At 40.3% G+C, this 23,918-nt stretch overlaps 1 protein-coding gene and 1 long non-coding RNA gene across 15 annotated transcripts in view; one reads left to right on the top strand and one right to left on the bottom strand.

The window, feature by feature from the left end:
- The window catches only part of TPK1 (thiamin pyrophosphokinase 1), a 343,981-nt gene that overhangs the window by 67,081 nt on the left and 252,982 nt on the right, over positions 1-23,918 (bottom strand). Inside the window, exon 9 of one of the 14 annotated variants that reach the window (XM_053217940.1) lies at positions 5,826-6,532. The exons of the other annotated variants lie outside the window; for them this stretch is intronic. Within the exon in view, the coding sequence (XP_053073915.1) occupies positions 6,528-6,532 (5 nt within the window). The 3' untranslated portion in view covers positions 5,826-6,527. Of the gene's footprint in view, positions 1-5,825; positions 6,533-23,918 lie in introns of those variants that run through there. 14 annotated transcript variants of the gene reach the window in all.
- Positions 6,303-22,824, top strand: LOC113604201 (uncharacterized). Its single transcript, XR_003426071.2, has 3 exons — positions 6,303-6,611; positions 10,015-10,130; positions 21,415-22,824. It is a non-coding gene; the product is annotated as an uncharacterized LOC113604201 (long non-coding RNA).

The raw sequence follows: 23,918 nt of genomic DNA, 5'->3' as shown, positions 1-23,918 counted from the left end.
AGAAAGACAGCTTAGCTTTAAATGCAGCCCTTCTTAACTCTGACTGTAAAAGAAACACTTGGGAAAGTTAAAAACCAAAATGGGGGGGAAAACACCAAAAAAACCCAAAAAAAAACCCCCAAAAAAACACCATCTACACAATAACTGAGATAGACCAATTAAATTAGACCCTCCACTACCCCCAGGTTATTCCAGTGTGCAGTCATGCTTGACACCCTCATTTGCTTCAGAAATAGTTCAAGAGGTCAAAAAAGAAGGTATTAAGACAAAACCCTTGGCCTGTGGGATAATTTATCAGAATACCACAGGGCAACTAATTCTCTGCCCAGTTCTCCTAAAGTAGGTCTGACAAAAATCTCTCTGTAGCAGCTCTGTGAATTCTGCGATCCCGGCGAAGGTTTAGTTTTGCTTTCGGTAGGAGCTGGTATCTGAGTGGTAAGCACATGGGTTTGGAGTCAGGCGCTTACAGGCCTTGTGACTCCAAGCAACAAAGTTCATCCCTATACCTTACTCACCCTCCCTGTGAAATGGCACTTCACCCTGTTGGATTACAGGAGACAACTCACAGACATGCCTCACAAGAGTTTCTGACACGCAAGGAAGCAGTCAGTATTCACTTCGAATTTATTGGCTATCATTTCTTGCAGAAAAAATAAAGCAGAGGGCACACAGTTAGAAATGTATGCACAATGTTAGGAATTCATTTCAGTGACTTCGAAAAAAACCCCAACTACACGTGATAAGTCACTATCTGTGGTAGCACTAGTTATCATACCTCAAACAAAACAGTTGTTCATCTACCTTTATGGTTTAAGGTTCTAGGTAAAATCTTGGTCAAGCAAAGGGTTTTGCAATTTAAGGAAATGTGTAAAAATCCCTGTGTTAACATACTTTACCCTTATTTTGTAGATTTAAAACATATTGTTAGAAATAATCACAGGCAATGGACTTGTCTTCTCTGAGGCCTCTCTGATTTGTATTAATTTGATGGATACCTACCATATACATATATATACCCATATATATATATACACACACCCATATGTATACATATATACCCATATACATATATATACACACCATATATATATACCCATATATATATACCCATACATATACCCATATACATATATATACCCATATATATACCCGTATATATACATACCCATATATATATACACACATACACACACACACACACATATACACCCATATATATATGGGTATAGCTGTGTGGTCAAGCTTTTGGCTTTCAGTCGTGTACAAGGCAAGTTAGCTCGGTGCTATGCCCAGCTGCCGACAGTGGTGCTGATGTAGAGGAGGCTGTTCCTGGCCACAGACTTCCACTGAGAACGCCAAGAGGGTTGACCAGCACAGGCTGAAAATGGCCCTGCATCTTCAGAAGCTTCAGAAGTTTGTAATACTCAGGAGAAAAAGTCTGATATCCAGTTCTGGTGGGAATATCCGATTTCAGCTGTCCATCATGATCTCAGTGAAGACAGAAGTATAATTTATTATTGTTATTACACTGGCTGGTGATTGGAAACACATTACCAATGTACAAATTAGAACCTCTAATTCTAAGGTAATTATCAGCCAATTTTAGAGCTGTTAACACGATTAAAATTATGAATATGTTAGCTGATTCACCCTCGCAAATCAGATTTTGATTAGATAATACTACACGCAAATAGGTACACTATTCAAATTTCTTAAAGGTTTTTTTTAGTAGAAAACCTTTGACAAAATTGTTCAATAATGTACGCAGAGCTAGGAGAGGGAATGAATGATTGATGGCTTTCCCCCCATAAACCTTATTAAAGGTCCTGATTTGGTTGGTCTCCAACTGTTTTGGCTCAGAATTAGGAATTCTAGTTTTGATGACAGCTCATGTGCACTGATTAGAAAAACATCTCTCAAAGCTATTAGAAAGGCAAGTTAATCACCAGAAAAATAATGGTGATAGAACAGTATTTCATACCAAAAGTTCTTAACATGTCTGCTTTTAATTTATTATATGGCATATGCTCTTAATGAAGCATCAATGAACAGTTAGTACCTACAGAAGCATGGCTCTGCAGGTAATATCTGAAATCCACCTACAAGTATAATCTTTCTATAAATAGCAGCAGGCAGTGCAAAGTGCAGTATAGTGTGTGTGTGGTTGTATGTATGGAACTGTGTCAATTTCCTATTATCTACAGAACTTCATTTACAGTACAACTGGTTGTCTAAATTGCATCAAATTGTTTTAAAAAAGGTGGTAGGTCATCTGGTTGGGAGAGAGCAACGGGACAGAATAAATGACACAGAGATTTGTCACATTTCACAAGGATAACAGACACTTCCAGTCTTTTTTGTTGGCAAGAACCAAGTCATTCCACAAATTATAGGCCTGAAGAAGAGAATACCCTCTTTCACAAGCAGACATGGAAGTTGAATTTGGAAATTCAATGGTTAACGGTACATAATGAAAAAAAAATATATCTAATGTAGCCATCATTTCTTTAAAATGTCACTCAATAGATCTTACCCCTTTGGAATAAGTGAGAAATGCTTCTTTAAGTGCTTATTCAGATAAATGACATAAGGTTCTAGTTTTGTATTTGGGCTGATTTTTAAAAAGAAAAACAAACACTTACTGTATCTTTGTCTAATCCGATTCCTACAGTGATTCCGGAGTCATCTTCATTAAACACAAAAGTGATCACCCCCCTCCTCCGTTTAAAATCTCTCCCCACTGCCTACAGAGAAATCTGACCTTCCTCTCACAGTCTGTGAGCCCCATTGGGATGTGACCCCACCGACACTTCTAACAGCATCTCTCACCTCCACCACCTCTACTGTGTACCTGAACTACATCGGTACCTTCTGACCTATCATCACACACTCTTGTGGAGGCTACACCATCTTCCTCGAATGTGCTGTTTCATTTTATAGTTGCTACAAAAGATTTCTCTTCAAAGATTATTTGTAATTGTGACATATCATAGCTTACCAAGAGAACAAATTAGCATATAAATGACGAGCCTCTGGCATCAAAGGAAATATTCAACAATAGGGATGTATACGTACACACACACACACACACACACACACACACACACACACAACTTACAAATTATTTAAACTGTGTGGAAAAGTAAGTGTTTTTCCCAACTTACAAAAAAAATAAACTACAACAAAAACTTGATCTGACTTGATCCTATTCATAGCCCTATGGCAACATATAAATTACTGTAATACAGAAACTCACAATAATACATGGACATCATAACAGACTTAGAATAGAATTTAATTAATAGAATTAATTTAATTTAATTTAATTAATTAATTAATTAATTTAATTTAATTTAATTAATAGAATTTAATATTTCTCCATGTTGGGAAAATCACGTTGAAGTATTTCATATCCCTATTCTCCTGGTTTTATGGTTCTTGGCAATTCTTTTCATTATTTTTGTTCTTCAGGCAAGGCTGCCAAATCCTTTCCTAGGCTTCATCCACCCCATCGCTCAGGGGTCCCGGGCTCCAGCCCCCACTTTGCTGCCAAGCTCCCTTTCACTGCCTTGGCATCAAAAATGAAGCCCTGCCCTAATAACCAGTGTGTGCAGGGCAAACAGTAATTTCCTTAAAGCCCCCTCCTTTCACAAATCAGAACATGACCTAGAATATTACAGTCATTTAGCTGATCATTTGCTTCTGCTTTTGATGTCTCTGCCCCCTCTTCCTCGCACCTCTCCTTTACATGAAGGACCAGGATTTTTGTGTCTGTGGTTCCCATAATGAAAATGAAAGGATCTGACAAGTGCTGGAAATAACGGAGTGATAATTCTGATCAATATTCTAAATATACACTACGGTCTACAATGGCATATGCGGATTCTTGGGACCCAAACTGCTGTGCCACACAGTATCAGAGAGGCTGATTAAATGCTGGCACATATCTCAGGAGAAAGGTTGAAAAGTTTGAAACTTCTCAAAGTTTCTGCAAAATTATGTCAGCCTCCCCAAAGCTCTTTTCTAACGTTTTAATCTGAATCCCTTTCCATTCCCTCAGGGATCCATCTATGCCTTGATCAACCTGCTGTCCACTTCTCCAAATCAATGAGACCAATCTGTACTTTGACTGCAATTTCCGGTTGTATCATCTAAATTGCTTTAAAAACAATTTAAAAAGGCAAAAGAGTCTAACCAAAGGTTCGAGGCACCAAGTGCAAGGCATTATTAATCCTTCAGAACACACACAACAAAGGAAATCATTCAGCACCATTTCAGCATATTCCACCACTCAGGAGATTCATGCATATTTAAATGAATTAATTTATTTTCCGCAACTTGCTCTTTAAGAGCTTAAGTGGCCATTTGCTGTTGCTTATTTCAGGATTCTGTGCCCTTGTTCTCTGAGTCACCAACTTAGAGCTTGAGTGCTCCAGGTGTATTTATGCTCCCAAAGTATTTTAAATTACCCATTAGGAAATCCAATTTCCTATTTATAAGACTCAGAAGTGATTTTCCACTGTTCACTTTTTTCTTAATTAAGGATACAGGCCTGTATTCACAGCTGAATTTTTGGTATTCTATATTATTGGCTCTGTAACAGTCAATATTTTAGAATGTCATTGATATCAGAATCACAGAATCAGTTACGACAGGCCACTCGTGGGTTCTCTTAATATTGATATTTTGGGTCCCCATAAAAATCATCACCATGATAGTATCCATTACTCATTATACTCTGTGCCAAGCACTTGATGTACACTATCTCATTTAATCCTTTCGACAGTTCTAGGACATTGTTATTTTCTCTATCACTATTACAGTTTGATGAGAAAATGGAGGCTTAGAGAAGTGAACCACAGGGTCATATACCTAACAAGTGGCAGAACTGATTACTCAAACCCATCACTTCTTCCTTCCAAGCTTTACACTGATTAATGTCCAAGGAATGTAGACTGTGTATTAGAGGGTACCAGAATGATAGGACCCGGTTTCTGCCTTTAAGGAATTTATGATCTAGTGAGGGAAAGGGGCGAAGGAGATTACACCGACACTACAATCCCAGGCTATGAGTGCCTTAAAGAGACTTGCAAAGTGCTTTGAAGATTCTGGGAAACGAAAGATCACATCTAGGTGGGGGTATAAATCTTCAAAAGGCAATTGCTGCTCTGTAGAAGCCCAGAAAATAAGGTGGGATTCAGAGAATGGAAGTGTGTAGTTCAGGGCATCTATAACTGGCCCATTCTAGGCCGCTGGCCTTGAACCATGGGTGATTCACAACAAGGAACCAAAAACGATTTGGTTTTCGCTGTGGACTGAAAGCCTGTCATCTAGGGGTGGAAGCCACAGACGTGGCAAACTCCCGGATTTCGGACATGGCAGAACTGGATCACAGTGATGGACAGGGTTCCTTAAATTTTTGTTTTGAGGGAGCTCTCAAGGCATATCTTATTTAATAGGACAGAAAGGAGAGCTTCCTTAGCACAAAGTGTCTTTTTATTTTTTTTAACTTTTTAAAAAATGTTTGTTTATTTCTGAGAGAGGGAGACAGAGCACGAGTGGGGAGGGGCAGAGAGAGAGGGAGACACAGAATCCAAGGCAGGCTCCAGGCTCTGAGCTGTCAGCACAGAGCCCGACGTGGGGCTCGAACCCACGAACCGCGAGATCATGACCTGAGCCAAAGTCGGATGCTCAACCGACTGAGCCACCCAGGCGCCCCAAAAAGTGTCATTTTAGAATCACCTCAGGTATAATCTTTGATTCCCTCCTCAAAATGGCCTTTACTGCATCCTCTATGTGGTTAAAAAAAACCAAATTCAACTGTGGACGTTTAAGGATCTAATTGACTTTATTCAAGGATTCAGGAATCCAGCAGAATCCCACTCAGCAAGTAGAAAGGAGCTGGAGGAGCTGAGCCAATGAAGGCTTTTAGAGGCAGAAGGGGGCTGAAAAGGAAGTTTCTAACAAAGAGTGGATTGTTTCAGGCAAGGTTCCCTCCCTTTGGGGGAAGGGTGGGGGTCTATCTTGCGGATTACCTCACTAGAGCTGATCCGGAAATTCCAGATTGACTGGTTAAAGGTCATTCCTGGGAGAGGCTGAAAGTGGGGTAAAGTCTGGGTGTGCAGTTGTAGGGGCTCTAATTCCATGCTGGCCTTGTTGTTCCTGACTTCCTTCCTTCCTGTCTTTCTCTAAACAATGTCTTCGGTCTGACACAGTCCTCTGGCCACACCACCGCGGCCAGCCCCATGCCGACCTCCTGCTCGGCCGCTGTGTCCACTGTTCCTAACTCCTCCTGGGAGAAGTCACCCCAGCTGAACCTCCAGATAATGATGCAGTTGGAACAGGAGGCCAAGCCTTGGGCTAATCCTTCTTTCTTGATTTCATCTTAGCACTTGCCATCTGACCCAACCCCACGGCAACTTTATATTCTGCACGTATCTGCTCAGGGCTTCCTCTGCGCAGGGACCACGCTCAGTGTTCAAGGTATAGTAGAGATAGACAGGCGATAGCCCCTGCTCTCGTGAAGGTCAACCTTTGAGGAGAAGACAGACAGCAATAATTTAATGAGAGGATATCAAACGGGATGACTGCACTGAAGACAAGAAAACAGGGTGAGTGCTGGTGTGCTCTGTCAGGGCGGGCAGGGATGCACATCCTTTCGACCTGCTCATTAGAGAACACTCTCCATGAAGGAGTAACGCCCAGGCAGACACCTGAATTCTGCAATGTGGGAGGTCCACTGAAAGGTACGGGGAACAGTATTCCAGGAAGAGGAAAAGCAAGTATGAAGAACCTAAGACAAGAACCACAAGGGCAGGAACCAGGCCAGCTCTCAGAGCAGGACTTGCAGCCAGGACAAGAGCGAGGCGTTTATTCTAAACGCAAGGGCAAGTCATTAAAGGTCGGGGTGGAGATACACATTGGAGAAGCAAGGGCATTTGGACGTATTTAAAGCTCTAGGTGGCGATCAGATCAGTTAGGGACAGCTGATAGACAGAAGGGGACTGTGAGACAGACCGAATGGAGAGCGGCATTTTCTTAATGTGAAATGGAGTTGGTACAATAATATATCAGTTGACCTCTAGGTAACAAACTTGTCTTCAATTTGTTTGGCTCTATTGACAGGCATGACAGCATTGACCCCACCCATCCACACAGTCTTCAGGTTGTTTAGGTCAAGTACAATAAAGTCACTGAGACACTGGTAGCATTTTCTTCTTCTTTTTTTAAAGGTTTATTTTTTTTTATTTTGAGCGAGAGAAAGAGTGTGCACACGTGAGTGGAGGAGGGGCAGAAAGAGAGGAGAGAGCCAGAACCCCAAGAGGGGTCTGTGCTGTCAGTGCTGAGTCTGACATAGGGCTCGAGCCCACAAACCGTGAGATCACGACCTGAGCTGAAATCAAGAGTCAGACGCTTAATCAACTGAGCCACCCCGTCCCCCTGCATTTTCTTCTTCTATTCCTACCTTCTTCGTTAAAAAATATATTCATGGGTAATGCTAAACAGGAAACATAGCGAACTGTAAAATTCCACCTACGCCACTCCAACTAACTTAGGAGTTAGTTAGTTCCTAACTAACATAGGAGTTCCTATGACTGCCATAGGAATTCATGGTAAATCAGTAACAGCCCTGCACACAGCACGAGGCAGCACGAGATGATGGTGTGAGTATGCACAGGCCCCATAACCCTGGACCTCATCCACAGCTACCCTGTCAACCCAAGGAAACACACTAAATCACCCGTAAGGGACAATATTTTAAGAGTGACCTTGAACCTGCTTCAATGAATTTTTAAAACTCAATCAAAATCACTAGTACTTACATTCAGCTACAGATTACTTGTGGTCAAAGTTACAACCAATGGTGACTTTGGAGCTGCTGCCCTAGGCCACCAGTGCCATGGTCACTGGCCCCAATGTGCCCTGTCCACTGTTCCCCTGGGTGATTCCAGAGAGGAAATCGGTACTGAGGAACCCTCGACAATCAGTCCTTGCCGTGGTCTGATTATTTACTCAGAAGTTACTCTTACTGGTAAAGATTCATGCCACTTGCGATGAGTGCCTTCCTCCGTAAGTGTCTCACCCTAACACCTAACTCCACACCTCGCATTGTGATCTTTGTTTCTGTTTTGGAAAGTGGGGCTAAACATTCTCCTCTGAGAAACCTCCCCCCTCTACTCTGGATTCTACCCTCCAGCTTCCTCAGGGGTGTTCCCTGCCACCTGCACACTGTCCCTACCCTCCCCCTCGATTTCTCCCACCTCTCCCTGGATCTCTGCACTTTCTCGGCTCCCTCTTATTTTCAACATAGGCTGCTTGTGCCTTGGACATAAAGGCCTCTTCGATAACACAACTCCATGCCTATGGTTGTTCTTGAACCGTTGACAAACTTCTTTAAAAAGCTTAACGTATCTGCTCCCATTGTGCTTTCCACATGCACCCCTTTGCAATTACCTCAAGAAGCAGAAATCCGGCTTCTGTCCCTACTGTGCTCCTACTATTCTGCATTCTCAAGAGTGACCAAATTATTCCTTCAGTGAAGTCCAACAATTTCATTCTTTTGGAAATGATCCCATTCACTATTCCCTCTTTAAATGGCAGCTTCTTTCTCAGATAACTTATATAATCCTTTCTTTTTCCTGCCTTGCTCACTACTCCTTCGTTGCCTTTTTTTCCCCCAGGGTCTAGTATTTCGTACCAACCTGTAAATAAGCTCGTTTAGAAGGCTAGGTAACCACTTTATTAGTTACTTCTGGTTGGCAATGCCAGAGAAATGCGTAAGGTCTGAATATGAAAAAGAGCGACTCTGATGAGTCTTATCTATTAAGTCACTTAAACACCTAGAGTTAAGGTTAAATACAATGGGAACAAACCTAAAGAGGTATACAATCTAGTTATGTGGATAAAATAAAGATACAAAATAACGGGAACAAACATGAATGCACTTGTTACAGTTACAGAATATCGTAGGGCCGTGCCCTGTAGGACACAGTAGAGTAACACTGAGTTCTCTGATTTTCTTCTTTTTGCAAAGCAAACCTTGTAAGTTTCATGAGTGGCCACACAATGAGAGAACCAATTTCAGTTGCCTTTGTTTTTATGATACTTGTCCTCAAATTACAGTTTCATATGATTTTCAACATCTGTAAGAAGGGAACGAAGAAAATGAAATGTTTTAGACCTTGCCTCATGCTCAGAGTGGTAAAGAAAGGGGCAAGAGAAATCACCTAGGGGAACAGGGAGATCCTTTAAAACTCCAAATTCCCCATAAGGTGAGATTTCTAGATTCAGGCCTCTGTGGACCATTCCTAGGTAGGCCCCTCTTCCAACATACACTCACTTACACTCAAAAAGGGTCTGTGGTGGGGCGCCTGGGTGGCTCAGTCGGTTGAGTGACAGACTCGTGATTTTGGCTCAGGTCATTATCTCATTCATGAAATCGAGCCCCACATCACTTTAAACCTTACCAAGTTCTGGCAGAGTTTACAGTTATTTTCACCATTAAAATTCAACTTATCCTTCATTATCCTAATTGTTTTAAAGGTTTGTGTTAAAGGTCTCTTGCTTCAACATCTTTCACTGTAGTGCAATTGACTCTTAGAGAATTCATGCGGAGAAAAATGCTCGTGCTAATTTAAACAAGGTTGCTAATGCATAAAACAAGCAAGACACTATTCTAGCCTACCAGGAGGCTGTGCCAGTAACAGGCACCAAATGTGAGGCGAATACATTCTAGTAAAGGGACTAAGAAATCTGCACAAAGAATGATGCTATCAGGTAAATACATCATAGGGGTATGCAGTGCACTTGAGGAATTTGGAGGAAAGAGAAAACAGATTTTGTTAGGAAATCTTCATCAAGGATATGATTTGAAGTGGCCCTTGAAGATGAGTAAGATTAGTGGGAGGGAGGGGAAGATGTCAAAAGGAGAACACACTCTGGGAATACTGTGGGGTGGGATCATGTCTTGTGGGAGAAAAGGCATGTGCTTTGGACCTCCAATGCTTTTTGCAGGCATTCAGGAGGAAAGAACAAAATGAATAAAGAGGGACAACGCTGGAGACTGAAAGAGACTGAGACGGTTTTGTTCAAAGTCATTCATTTTAAAGGAAACAGAACCCGATCGAGAGGTAGGTGGGAGCGGTGCTCATATTTGTATCAGAATGACAGCTGAACCAGGAAGAGAACGAAGCCAGCATCACCCCCCCTCATTCACTCGGTCCTACATGCACAAACCAGATTTCCTTGTGTTAGTAACATAAAATTTCTTTTCCTTATCTATACAATATCAGCCTCTGGCGGGATACAGGTCAACGGAAAACACCACAAGGGTCAGTTTGTATTTTTCTTAATTGCACGTCGCATTTAAACTGCCACTGATAGCTTGCAAATAAATACTTTTTAAATGGGTAAAAACAAAAGTTGGTTACCAGTTGTAGCTGGCAAAAAAAAAGAAAAAAGAAGAAAAAAAAATCAGAAAGCCTTCTTGCTGGGATAATTTTGCCGTAAGCACATTCTTTAGCACACACCCACGCATACACACACACACACACAGAAGGAAAACCGGATTTAGGGAAGGGTAGTTGAGGGAGACACGTTGTTAATTTGCAATTAAATGGGTCCAGCAAACAGATGAGTGAAGAAGGCCAAGGAGATGTGCCCAAAGGAAAACCGTGCAATTGAACTGAGGAGGCTGCCAAACTGTGATGTTGGCACAGGGCTGCCGGGAGACAGCATCGCTACTAATGAATCAGTATCAAAGAGCGTTTCATTGGCTGCAGCCAGACCTTCAGCCCCGTCTCAGTGGAAATGAGGGGCAGTAATTATTTCCCATTCCTGGCTTCACCCTGAACTTCTGAGGGGTGAGAACCTTCAGCTGGAGGTTATGAACTGCAGTGATGCCACAGCACATCTTCCTCCTTGACGTTCAAAGCACTTCCAAGTAGTGAACCACATCACAGGAAACCTCTGAGACGGGTCTGCACGTGCAACATCAGCTCCCGACCCGGACACACACCCTCCGATTCTGGTCCTGTTACTGCTTCCTTTAACTGCCGGCCCGTAGGGAACGGAGGAGAAGGAGGACTCCTTGAAAAACTAAGCCGTTGGCATTTATAACCTGGACTCTCCCAATTCTCTGTGGCTTCAGCAGCCGGTGCTCAAACTGAAGAAAGCCTTGACATCACCTACCCATCCTCATCGTACAGATGAAGAATCCACCTGGAGTCCCAGTTCAGGATCTGAACCCTACTGTCCTGTCCTCTTTCCTCTGCATTGTTAACCCAGGTAAACAAAGCAGACATTTTTCTGCTGCATTTCAAGGGAAACTCAAGGTACAAGCTGTACAGACAGAAGGTAACTTATGTTATATAATAACCTCCAGGGACTTATTTTGTCAAGGGCTTTTGTCAAGCATTGATGTATCCCTTTTTGGGTGTTTTTAATCTCAAAGCCAGAGGACTGCTACCCTCTCTTGCTAGTTCAGTTCTATTCCCTTCTGTGGGAGAGGAAAGAAAACTACAGGGTAGTTTCCTGATGCATAATTAAGCTTGAGAACTTGCCTCCTCTCTTTGTAAATTGCATCTCGAGTTTCCCTTGAACTACAGCCTCCCCCGCAAAAAAGCCCAAATATTTCTTCACTACAAACTTTACTTGGGGTACACAGTTTTACAGAAAAGCTCTTTTAAGTGGGATGCTTCTATTTTAGCCTGCATACTGGACATTTCCCCAGTTTGATCTCCCCTTCTTTTAATTTAAGCCCAGAATTCTCCAAATATGTTCTGCTTTTTCACAGTTTGGCCTCCGAGCAATCTGGAGGACAAAGTGGCAGCTCGCCGCTGAGAAACCTGAAGGCTGTCTAAACCTCCTGCGACCAAGCCATCCTGCCCTTTTTATCACTGTTCTTTCTTTTTCATCCTTGAATCTTCAGACACTCAAAAATTCTGTTTTAACCATTTGTCCTCTTTGTGAATGCTAAATACATTTTTTTCCACTTGAATCTTTATTACAAGTATCTTGAGAACCATGGTGACTGACATTTGACTTATAATCACCCCAGAAATCAGAAATCGCAGTGACCAAAATTACACCTGAATTACCCACCTCTCCAAAGCTGTGTGGCTTATGATCTGTCTTACAGAGTGGAAAGGAGTTGTCTTTGGGGGGGGGGGCTTGCAACATGATTTGAATTGCCAAGGTGTTAATTTCTATCTCCGATGTCTTTGATGCTACCCAAACTTAAGGAAAATTTCTTTCATTTAGAGAAAGGATTTTGAGATAGATTATTTCACAATGTCCAATGCTTTTAAAAACAGATACATAATTCACCAGTGATGGATCCATCCTATGTGCACAGAGGACTAAGTTAGGCAATATGAACTTGGGACAATTCATTTAACATCCTATGACTCAGTTTCCTCATCTACACAATGGAGATAATATTCTGCATTAACAAGAGGGGTGAGGTGGAGTGTGGAGAAAAGACAGGTGGGAGATGTGAATGTACTATTCACAATGCAAAGTTTGATCATTTGGACACAGTAGAAAATTATACCCAGCGGGCTATTCCCATAGTAGAAGTTTATTCACCCACACCCCTTGATTCTTTCTCTACAACTCATGTAATGATCAAAAGTTATCGCTTTCTTGTCTCTGTATATTAGCTGGATGGTTGAACGCACAGAGCGCTCTCTGAATCAGCACAAAAGTGCAACCTGGAGGAGGGGACATAGAAGGGGACTCCCCAGCTTACACTAAAGTCATTCTCATCCGTCAACCTGCCCACATAAATACTGGGAAATCAACTCATTTAAAAACTTGGGAGGCAAACCTGAGTTATAATAGTGTTCTTGAATGCAGGTCAGTGAAAAATTGGTCTGCTCACAAATTCCCATTTGTCATATTGCCTACGAATGCACGTTAATTGTTTTCATATTTAAATGCCTAGAATCAACCATAATAAATGTGTGTTGTCAGGTTGTAGGGAGTTTTCTAAAAACAAAACAGGATGATTATGGCATATAGTAAATTATTGTTGGTTCCTTGTGCTCTCAGCAGAATCACAAAAGGGCAAGGCCTTACGAGAAGAAAAATCGTTCATGTCTGGTTCAAATCCTACAACACAGAAAACAGAATTGGAGCTGGGCTAATGAAGGAGGTATCTAATACAAGTTTGTATAGGCCATATGTTATTGGTCTTAAGCATCTGAAAATGTAATATTTGCTTATAAGTAGAATAGTTGAAAATCCTTCTCAGTGACATAGTCTAAATGCTAATTCTGCTCCTCTCTTTGTCCTATTCTCTCCAGAGAAGTAATATCTACTGCTCATCAGCAACACCCCTAACGTTGCCTTCTTCATGAAAGCTGGGTACCAGAGCTGCCCATGACTGTCACTTTGCGCAGTGTTTCCTCAGGGCTAATATTTAGAACATATCAAAAGTTGCGGTTGTGTGGTCTATAAGCCCAGACTGACCAAATCTAGATACATACTAAGAAAACTCAAACTTGTAATATCTCACAGTACAAGTATGTGCACAGGGCCCAGGTGTGTGTGTGGGCGGGGGGGGGGGGGAGGGAGAAGGGTAGGGATAACGGTAATAGTGGCATAAATAAACCAGTAATGTGATGGAATATGGGTGCTCAGTTAATTAATTAATAAACACCTGCTTGATCTTTAGTGACCTTGAGAGCCTGGAGACTAGTAATATGTGACTATGTAAGCAACATAAGGAAAAGTCAAGCTTTCTGCCTTTTGCTTTTTTACCATCTTAATCACACATCAGATTGCTGCCTGTTTTTGATGGAACTATCAGTTTCTTATGTAAATACAGCTTCAAAGGCTAAGAAAAGGTAAGAAAAGTAAAAAAGGATAAAAAATAAACAGGAATATGTCTAATTAGAGACTGCCTACAACCCCACAGCTGGACGGAGCTTTGGCTCTGGTCTATGCAAACCTGACTCATTTCTCGGTTCTCAGGGATCAGAATATATTCTTGGCGAAACCTGACTTCAGCCCTTGGAGAACAAAAACCAGACAGATGGAAAGTGTTACTCTCGTTATCTTTGTGGGCACCAAATAAATCGTGCTCACACAGTCTGCTTTGTTTTTATGTTGTCTTGAGTCCTTATCACAAGTCATCTGAGGCCAGATGAAAGACAGCACTGAAATTCAGCTTCTCAACGGCAATATAAACAGTTCTCATACATTAATTTTCAGAGTAACTGTAAAGATTCAATGATCTAAAAACTGCACTCAGTAAGTATTATTTCAGAAAATTATTTAAATCATTGATTACAGACCTGATATGGGAGGCTGAATAGTATCTCCACTACCTCCCCAAACGTCTACACTGCAATCCCTGGAAGCTGTGAATAAATTAATTATATGGCAAGAGGAGTTTTGCAAAATGCGACTAAATCAAAATTTTGAGATGGATTGTCCTAGATCATCCAGGTGGTCTCAGCGTAATCACAAATTCCTTAAAAGCAGGAAGTTACAGAGTCAGAGTTGGAGGAAGAGATGTAACAATGGAAGCAGAGGACAGAGAAAGGGATTTGGTGATGCTATTCGGCTAGCCCTGAAGACCGTGGAAGGAATCACGGGCCAAGGAATACAGCCAGCCTCCAGAAGCTGGAAATGGTAGGAAAAGGATTCTCCAGTCAAGCCTCCAGGAGGAAGGCAGCTCTGTCAACACCCTGATTTTCGTTTCTGAAGACCATGTAGGATCCCAGTCTCCACGACCAGAAGATAAAGGACGCACTACTTTGGGCCACTGGTCGGTGGCAATCATTTGTTACAGTACCAATTTGAATCTGATATACCTGGAAACTTACATCATGAAAACTTTAACAAATATGGTTATTCTTAATCTATCAAACATCACACATTTTAGATTTATCTATCTTTCTATGTATTTAGTTCCCGTGATCAAGCATCAAAATTTCCTGCAGTGAGAGTAGTGAAGGAGATCAGGAGGAGAAAGCTCTATGCCTGGAGTCGAGACACCTGGGTTTTAGGTCAGCTCTAGTTCCAGGAAGCTGTGTGGTTTGTGCAAGTCATTTTGACACCTTAGTTATTTCACAAAATCACAGGTCTCAACAACCAATGACATTATTGGGATACTTTCATCTTGGCATTATGGTATAATAATTATTCCAGAATCTAAATAAAAGAGACAGTATTCATACAGTTTGGCTCATACATCATAGAAATTGCCATTTGCTGGTACTTACTATAAAGAATGCATTAAAAAAATCAAGATGTATCAACAACATTTCTTTTTTTTTTAAATGCATTCTATTAGTAAAGAAAGTAATATTCTGCTATTTCCATAATGTAGTCCCAAAGCATAAGAAATTGCTCACCAAGGCCTAGAGTAATGAAACTGGTAAGTGCTGTTATATTAAAGTTTTACCAAATACTTGGAAATATTCAGTACACTATAAATAGAAATGTAAGGCCTCCTTGAAAAACGTCTGTGAAAATATTTATTTGCAGTTATCCTAAATTATATAAATAATATAAATGTAATATTGTAGGTATGGCCATTATAAGAAATAAATCTTTCATCCCTGTATCACACGTGTACATTTACATAAATTTGTTAAAGAACTTTTTTATTTCTGAGTTTTGAAAAGATTCTTAGTGGAAAATTATTAATGAAGAAAAATCAATACTGGAATTTATAGCTAGCACATTCCATTTATAAATAAAAATGGGCTATGAAAACATTAATGACTTTTCTAAATTAATCATTAAAGGCACAGAGATTGAACGTCATTGATGGCTCACTGAACACAGAAGGGGGAAAGATTTCTCCTATCCATGTGTAGAGATGGTGCTTTTTGTCTATTTTTATTTTTATTTTACTATTGTTTTTTCAACATATACTTCATTGTCAAGGTGGCTAACATACAGCGTATACAGTGTGCTCTTGGTTTGAGGGTACATTCCCATGATTCATTGCTTATATACAACACCCAGTGCTCATCCCAACAAGTGCCCTCCTCGGTTGCATTTCTACACACCAATAATGAAGCAACAGAAAGAGAAATCAAGAAATCAATCCCATTTACAATGGTACCAAGAACCATAAAATACCTAGGAATAAACCTAACCAAAGATGTATAAGATCTGTAAGCTGAAAATTATAGAAAACTTACGAAGGAAATTGAAGAGGACACAAAGAAATGGAAAAACATTCCATGCTAATGGATTGGAAGAACAAATATTGTTAAAATGTCAGTATCGCCCAAAGCACTCTACACATTCAATGCAATCCCAGTCAAAATTGCACCAGCATTCTTCTCAAAGCTAAAACGATCTTAAAATTTGTATGGAACCACAAAACACCCCGAATAGACAAAGTAATGTCAAAACAAAAAAACAAAAAAACAAAAGCGGAAGGCATCACAATCCCAGACTTTAGGCTCTACTACAGAGATAAGTGGTTTTTAAAATAACTTTTTTTAATACATAATTTTCATGTAAATGCAACTTCTTCCCCATAAAGCTGTGCTTGCCTCTATGTTCAGTGGTCTATACTCCTTAGAAAGGCCAGCCAGCCACTGCTGTTTATTAATTAGAAACAAGATGGCTCTGTAGGTCTCCTTCTCTCCCCCCTCCCCTCTTTGTGGCAGTGAGCACACAAATAAAAGAAGGCAAAGGATCAGAACACAGGCCAGGTATCTCCTGCAACCAGAGTCCCCTCTATGCTGTGTCCTCCCCAAATCTGCATCCTGCCTGCTAGACCTACTTTCCTTTTGTCTTGCCTTTGTTGCCCTGGTTGACTTCCCTAGTGTTTCCCTCTTGAATGCCTGGATTTTAAGAGTATCTGTCAGTACAGAAGAATGAACCTGGACCACTTTCTTACACCATACCAAAAATAAACTCAAGATGGATGAAAGACCTAAATACAAGACAGGAAGTCATCAAAATCCTAGAGGAGAAAACAGGTAACAACCTCTCTGACCTCAACCTCAGCAACTTCTCACGTGATATGTCTCCAGAGGTAAGGGAAACAAAAGGGAAAAGAAACTATTGGGACCTCAAGATAAAAAGTTCCTGCACGGAGAAGGAAACAATCAACAAAACTAAAAGTCAACGATGGAATGGGAGAAGATATTTGCAAACGACATATCAGATAAAGACTTAGTATCCAAAATCTATAAAGAATTTACCAAAGTCAACACCCAAAAAACAAATAATCCAGTGAAGAAATGGGCAAAAGACATGAATAGACACTTTTCCAAAGAAGACATCCAGATGGCTAACAGACACATGAAAAAATGCTCAACATCACTCATCATCAGGGAAATACAAATCAAAACCATGATGAGATACCACCTCACACCTGTCAGAATGGCTAACATTAACAACTCAGGCAACAACAGATGTTGGTGAGGATGCAGAGAAAGAGGATCTCTTTTGCATTGCTGGTGGGAAGCAAGCTGGTACAGCCACTCTGGAAAACATATGGAGGTTCCTCAAAAAATTAAAAATGGAACTACCCTATGACCCAGCAATTGCACTAGTAGGTATTTATCCAAAGGAGACAGGAGTGCTGTTTTGAAGGGGCACAAGCACCCCAATGTTTATAGCAGCACTATCAACAATAGCCAAAGTATGGAAAGAGCCCAAATGGCCATCAACTAAAGAATGTCTAAAGAAGATGTGGTATATACATACAATGGAATATTAGCGATTAAAAAGAATGAAATCTTGCCATTTGCAACATTGTGGATGGAACCAGAGTGTATTATGCTAAGCAAAATAAGTCAGTCACAGAAAGACAAACACTCTATGATTTCACTAAGATACAAAACAGACGAACATAAGGAAAGGGAAGCAAAAATATGATAAAAACAGGGAGGGGGAACAACATAAGGTACAGTTAAATATAGAGAACAAACAGAGGGTTGCTGGAGGGGTTGTGGGAGGGGGGATGGGCTAAATGGGCAAGGGACAGCAAGAAGGACACTTGTTGGGGCGCCTGGGTGGCTTATTTGGTTGAGCGTCCGACTTCGGCTCAGGTCATGATCTTACGGTTCATGGGTTTGAGCCTCGTGTCCGGCTCTGTGCTGACAGCTCAGAACCTAGAGCCTGCTTTGGATTCTGTCTCCCTCTCTCTGCCCCTCCCCCACTCATGTTCTATGTCTGTCTCTCAAAAATAAATAAACGTTAAAAATTAAAACAAAAAGGACACTTGTTGGGATGAGCACTGCATGTTAAATGTAAGTGACAAATCACTAAATTTAATCCTGAAATTTTTACGCTGTATGTTAACTAACTTGGATTTAAATTTAAAAAAGAAAAAGGAAAACTGTACTTGAATAATGAAAAAGAAAACAAATGGCAAAATGAAAAAAAAAAAGGGTAGTTGTTAGTATTATCCTGATACCAAAACAAGTCAAAGACATCACAAGAAAAAAAAATCCACAAAACAATGTATTTTAGTTTATGGATGCAAAAATCATCAACAAAAAAAGAAAACTGTGAACCAACAGTATATAAAAAGAATTACAAGTCATGACCAAGTGAGATTGATTCCCAAGGATGCAAGTTTGGTTTCATATCCATAATCCAGCTAATGTAATGTATCAATAGAATTAAACACAAAAATCACATAATCATCTCAACAGACAAGATTTAGACAAGCACAGCCCACACTATTTCATGATAAAAACACTCAACAAACTACGAACAGAATAAAATTTCCTCAATCTGATACAAGACATCTATCAAAAACCAATGGTTGGTGTCATATGTATGGTGAAAGACTGGATGCTTCCCACCTAAGATCAAGATCAGGACAAGGAGGTCCACTTTGCTGCTATCAGTATTATCTGAATAGTTAATATTGTACCATCGGTTCTAGCCAAAACAACTTGGCAAGGACAGGAAATAAAAGAATCCAAATGAGAAAAGAAGTAAAATTACCTCTATTTATAGAGGACATGTTTGGATACATAGAACATCCTAAGAAATCCTCTAAGATACCATGAGTACTCATAAATGAGTTCGGCAAGGTTACACAAGGTCAACTGATACAAAAAATCAACTGTCTTTCTATAACTTGTACCCAATGATCCAAAAATGAAATTAAGAAGAGAATTTCATCCACTATAGGATTAAAACAATACAATGTTTGGTAATAAATTTAATAAGTACAAAACTTGCAGGAAGAAAACAGCAAGACTTTGTTGAAAGAAATTAAAGATCTAAATGAAAGTACCCTAGGTTCATGGATTGGAGGACTTAACATTATTATAAAATGGATTTACTTCTCAAACTGATTCGCCGAATCAACACAATCCTAATCAGAATCCTAGCTGACATCTTAGAAGTCAATAAATTAAACAAATTATATAAACAAATTACATCTATGCATATAATTTGATAATTAAGTTCTATGCTATTTGATCTGCCATATTTTATCAGTTCTAACATGTACATTTCCCCCTCATCTCTGCAGTTATAATTAGTATTTTTTTTTCCTTAGTGAACAGAAAATAATAATGCATCCCACAATTGATGGCATCTTAAATGTGATGAAATACAGTCATTTCACCTATTTGTACACTTAAGAAAATGGTTTGGGAGTGGAAGACTTTCACTAACAGCTTCCTTGTGGCGGCGGGCGGGGGGGGGGACTGAGGCAAAAAAAAAAAAAAAAAGCCATCCTTATTATCATGTTTGTTCTCTAATGCACATGTTTTATGTAAAAATTTTAACAGTATCTTCAATTCAAAGTAGGTCACTGGTTATCAAAGAATTAAGAAGATATGAAAGATACTGTCCTTGAATCAGATAGGAAACACTGAAGTCCCAGTTTCAGGGTGCCCTTTTTTAAGCACCAGATTGGAAAACCAATAGTTAATAACAAAGACACCAAAAAACATAAAACACTTCACATGTTAGTGGCACTAACTCACAGCCGGACCTCTGTGTTAACAACCCCCAAACTTCCCTCTCTAGCACAGACCTCTCTCCTGCATGCCAGACATGTGATCCTAACTGAGGGGAATCACTCTGAGTCATAATGGGGTGAGAATTAAGGGTGTTTCTCACTGAAACTCCATCATTACCGCGTGAAAAATCTTTTCAAATGGGGTTCTCTTACTTTTTTTCTTTCAAAAATATTTCACTAGGGTTAGATTCTCATCTCTTTCAGTCAGTGCTATGAAATTATTTCATTCTGCCATTTATTTCCATACTTTGAAAAAACATATAAAAGAAGGAACAATGACGGCATAATTTCATAATCTGTGAGTGTTATAAACAAGAGGCCTGGGCGAATGGAGGGCAATTCCATTTGATATTTTCTTAGGCCAAAGTGTAGAGGAGTTAAAAGGTCTGTCCTGGAGAATTAAAATTCTTCTTAATCCTTTCCATTTCTTGCTCCTACCTCCTGCCTTCCCCTGTACCTGTGCCTTCCTCTGGTTTTCTTCTCTTTATCCCAAATTCGTTTTAGTGCTTTCTTTTTAACATCGACTTATCTTATATGGAGTCTTTCATATACTAATTGGAAGCAAGGAAAAATAGCATACATGACCTGATTGCAAATTTTTAGTGCATCCATCCCTAATGATGTGAATTTGGGCAAATCACTGCCTAGAGCTTGGAACTACCATGTCCTTATCTGAAAAATGGGGACATTTGAAAAATTTTCACAGTCCATGAACCAATTATCAGAGCTGGGGAAAATTAACTAGAACCAAAGATAGGTCACACTTACACATGTGGTGGTAAAACTGTAGGACGTCAAAGAAAAACATAAGGTCCAAAGGACAGAGCTAAGAACATTATATACGAATGAGAATCAGTTTGCTTAACTGTGGATTCATCAGTCTCAGTAAGAGAAACCCATAAGAGTATGGCCCAAAGAAAGTGAAAATAAGATTTTATTATATGAATAGCTAAACTGTTCATCAAGATGGCAGACGAAGAGAAGACATTTTTTTTGACAGAAGAGCATTCTCCCACGCATTCTCTTCTTCCTCACTGACAGAACCGTGGTTTCACTCGGGATCCCTATGTTTATAGAGGCAAAACTGTACATCCCAGCCTCTTTTGCAGCTAGGGTGGCCGTTTGATACTTCTGGCCATTGAGGCAAAAGATTGGATGCAGGAAGAACTTCTGGAAATGGTGGAATCCCTGAAGCCTTGTTTTCTTGCCATGTGTGCCAGCCCATCCTGTCTTCCCTTCCCTCTCTCCTGAGGCTGACGAGGGACCACAGCGGCTGAAGCTACAACAGACACCTTAGGATCTGGAGGCAAAGGCTGAGGAAACCACAGAAGCCATGCCCTGTAACTGCTTGGCTCTGGACTTTGTTACATGGGGGGAAAGGAATAGGCCTTTTTAAAGCTACTATTTCAGCCAGTCAGAACTGAATACATTCTTATTTCTTACAGAGCAAAGAAGAAAGAAAACTTCATTACCACCCAAAATATGACTGTCCAGGGGAGCCTGGGTGGCTCAGTTGGTTAAGCGTCCCAGCTTTGGCTCAGGTCATGATCTCAAGGTTCATAAGTTCAAGGCCTATGTGCTGACAGCTCAGAGCCTGGAGCCTGCTTTGGATTCTGCGTCTCTGTCTGTCTCTCAGCCCCTCCTCCCGCTCTGTCTATGCCTGTCTCTCAAAAATAATAAACATTAAAAAAAATTTTTTAATGATTGTCTATAGAAAACCTTAGTGAATCTATACTCACATTTTTTAAAAACAATAAAAGCATTCAGCAATAAATTGATAACAATATACTAAAAGTCAATTGTATGTCTATGTACTACCAAGGAACTCAGAAATTTAATTTTTTAAAAGGTATAATTTACAATAGCAACACAAAATATATGGTTCCTAGAAATAAATCTTATATGAGATGTACAGGATTTTATGGACAAATTTTTAAATTATTGAAAGCAATTAAAAAGTTCTAAAAGAGAGATATGTTTATGGGTAGGATGACTCAATTACACATAGGAATTTTCTTCCCCAATTGTTGTTTTCTCGCAATTAATCTACACATGAAAAATGATTCCGATAAAACATACAATGGGATTGTGTGTATGTGACACCTGTCAAGCTAATGCTAGCATTTATGAAGATGAAAAAGCCAGGAGTAACTACAGAAAGATGCTTTCCCTCAGCGGTAACCAGAGACCATAATGAAATATCACCGACACGCATCAGACTGGCAAAAATGCTGAAGTGTGACAATATCGAGAATCGCGTGAGGATCCAGAGTGTGGGAACCCTTGCGTTCTCCTGATGAGCTCACGGTGGCTTTCCCACTGTCACTGTCAGAGCAGTATGGAACACTTAGGAAAAGTGAAGGCACTCAGGTCCAGGATGCAGCTGTTTTACTCCTGAGCGTGCACAGCCTAGAGAAAACTCTGGTCCCAGAACCATGTTCCACAATGTTCCCAGCACACTGCGAGGAAATAAAACACTGTCCTACAGACAGGCAACTTCAGAGACAGTTAAGTTTCACTTCTAGGTGACTGGTACAAAGGCATCTTTCACACTCGTTTTAAAGACAGAGTGTGATGAGAGATATGGCAAATCTAAACAGGGAAATCGGGATGAATTTCAGAACTTGTGACATCATATTTTAGAGCAGGTAAAGCCTGGGAGAGAGCCAGTCTCCAGACCACATGAGGGAGACATCGATCGCTTTCCTTAGGAGCACTTGCGTCCTCTCCTTGACCTAAGAAGTGATCAGCACCTGACTTGAGTTACTGCACCTCCTTTCTCTTCCCCCGGCCAGGCCACACTGTCACTTCGTGGGTGTGACCGACAAGTTGACACTGACCTCAGGCCTCACCTTTCCCAGTGACACTGAGTTAAGCAGAGGCCCTGTCCTCTTGGTGACAGAAATCTTGACACTGCTCTTCCAGTCAACACTGTGTCATTTCCCAGCTGGTATTACTACTTTTTGATGAAGTAATATTACCTGTCACAAGACCCCATTAGTTAGCATTTTCACCACAGAGAATTGATGAAGCGGTTTTTGTCTCAATTTTCTTGTTTTGCATACTCCATTAAGTTGCTATTTCCATATTTTACATAAAAATTCTAGATGAAAAAATAATTATTTCAAAAGTTAGTGCCATCCGTACACATATAAGTAAGTAATAATACAGGGCGTTTCTGCAGGATTGGAACATTATCATGGATAAAAAGATTAAAAGCCACGTCATGCCCAAGGTCCCCTTCCCAGAGTCAACTTCATTTTACAGAATTAGGGAGTGCTTATTACTGTGGGACAGCCAGGTCACAGGATGTTCTCAGGAGCCCGGAAGAATCGACTGTCACCCTCTGTGTCCGTCAACCAGCCCTGAAAAGGGAGCTCACTGCCAGATCCAGAAGGACCTCACCAGTATCTAGACTCGGTCCTGGGAAAGAATGGAACTCTAAAAAGTGTAATTGGTTTAGGTTGCAGATGTTTTCACAGAAAGTTTCTAATGGGAACTCATGTCAGTTTTAGCTAAACAGCTTCAAAGCCCGTCACTGATTTCCCTGCACCAGAGCGGATCTGTCTCACCATCCTTTCAAATTCTGATGAGCTCTCCAGACATTTGCCTCAAAATATCTCTCGTTTTTCCTAATTGTTTCAGCAGTGGCTCGCAGAAAACGCTTTTAAAATATCTTTTTATCTTCAAATTATTTACTTCTTGAAATATTTATTTCCTTGTGGGAACCTAAGAGTTATACATGTTCTAAAAGAACATGGCTCCGTATTTTGGTTTTTACAACCTTAGAGGTACTGGTCAATCAGGAGACAATCCCTTTGACATTCAACCAAAGCTCTTTGATTAAACTGCCGTTATTCTTAAAGAGACTGGAGTTGACTCGTTTCACAAGCCTGACAGTTTATTGTGGAATCAGCCTTTAATTCATGAAAAGATACACCTCATTTTT

The sequence above is a fragment of the Acinonyx jubatus genome, chromosome A2 (genome assembly GCF_027475565.1).
Source record: "Acinonyx jubatus isolate Ajub_Pintada_27869175 chromosome A2, VMU_Ajub_asm_v1.0, whole genome shotgun sequence".
Taxonomy (NCBI): Eukaryota; Metazoa; Chordata; class Mammalia; order Carnivora; family Felidae; genus Acinonyx; species Acinonyx jubatus.
The sequence above is the reverse complement of the archived record's forward strand: the minus strand, read 5'-3'. Positions and strand labels throughout refer to the sequence as shown.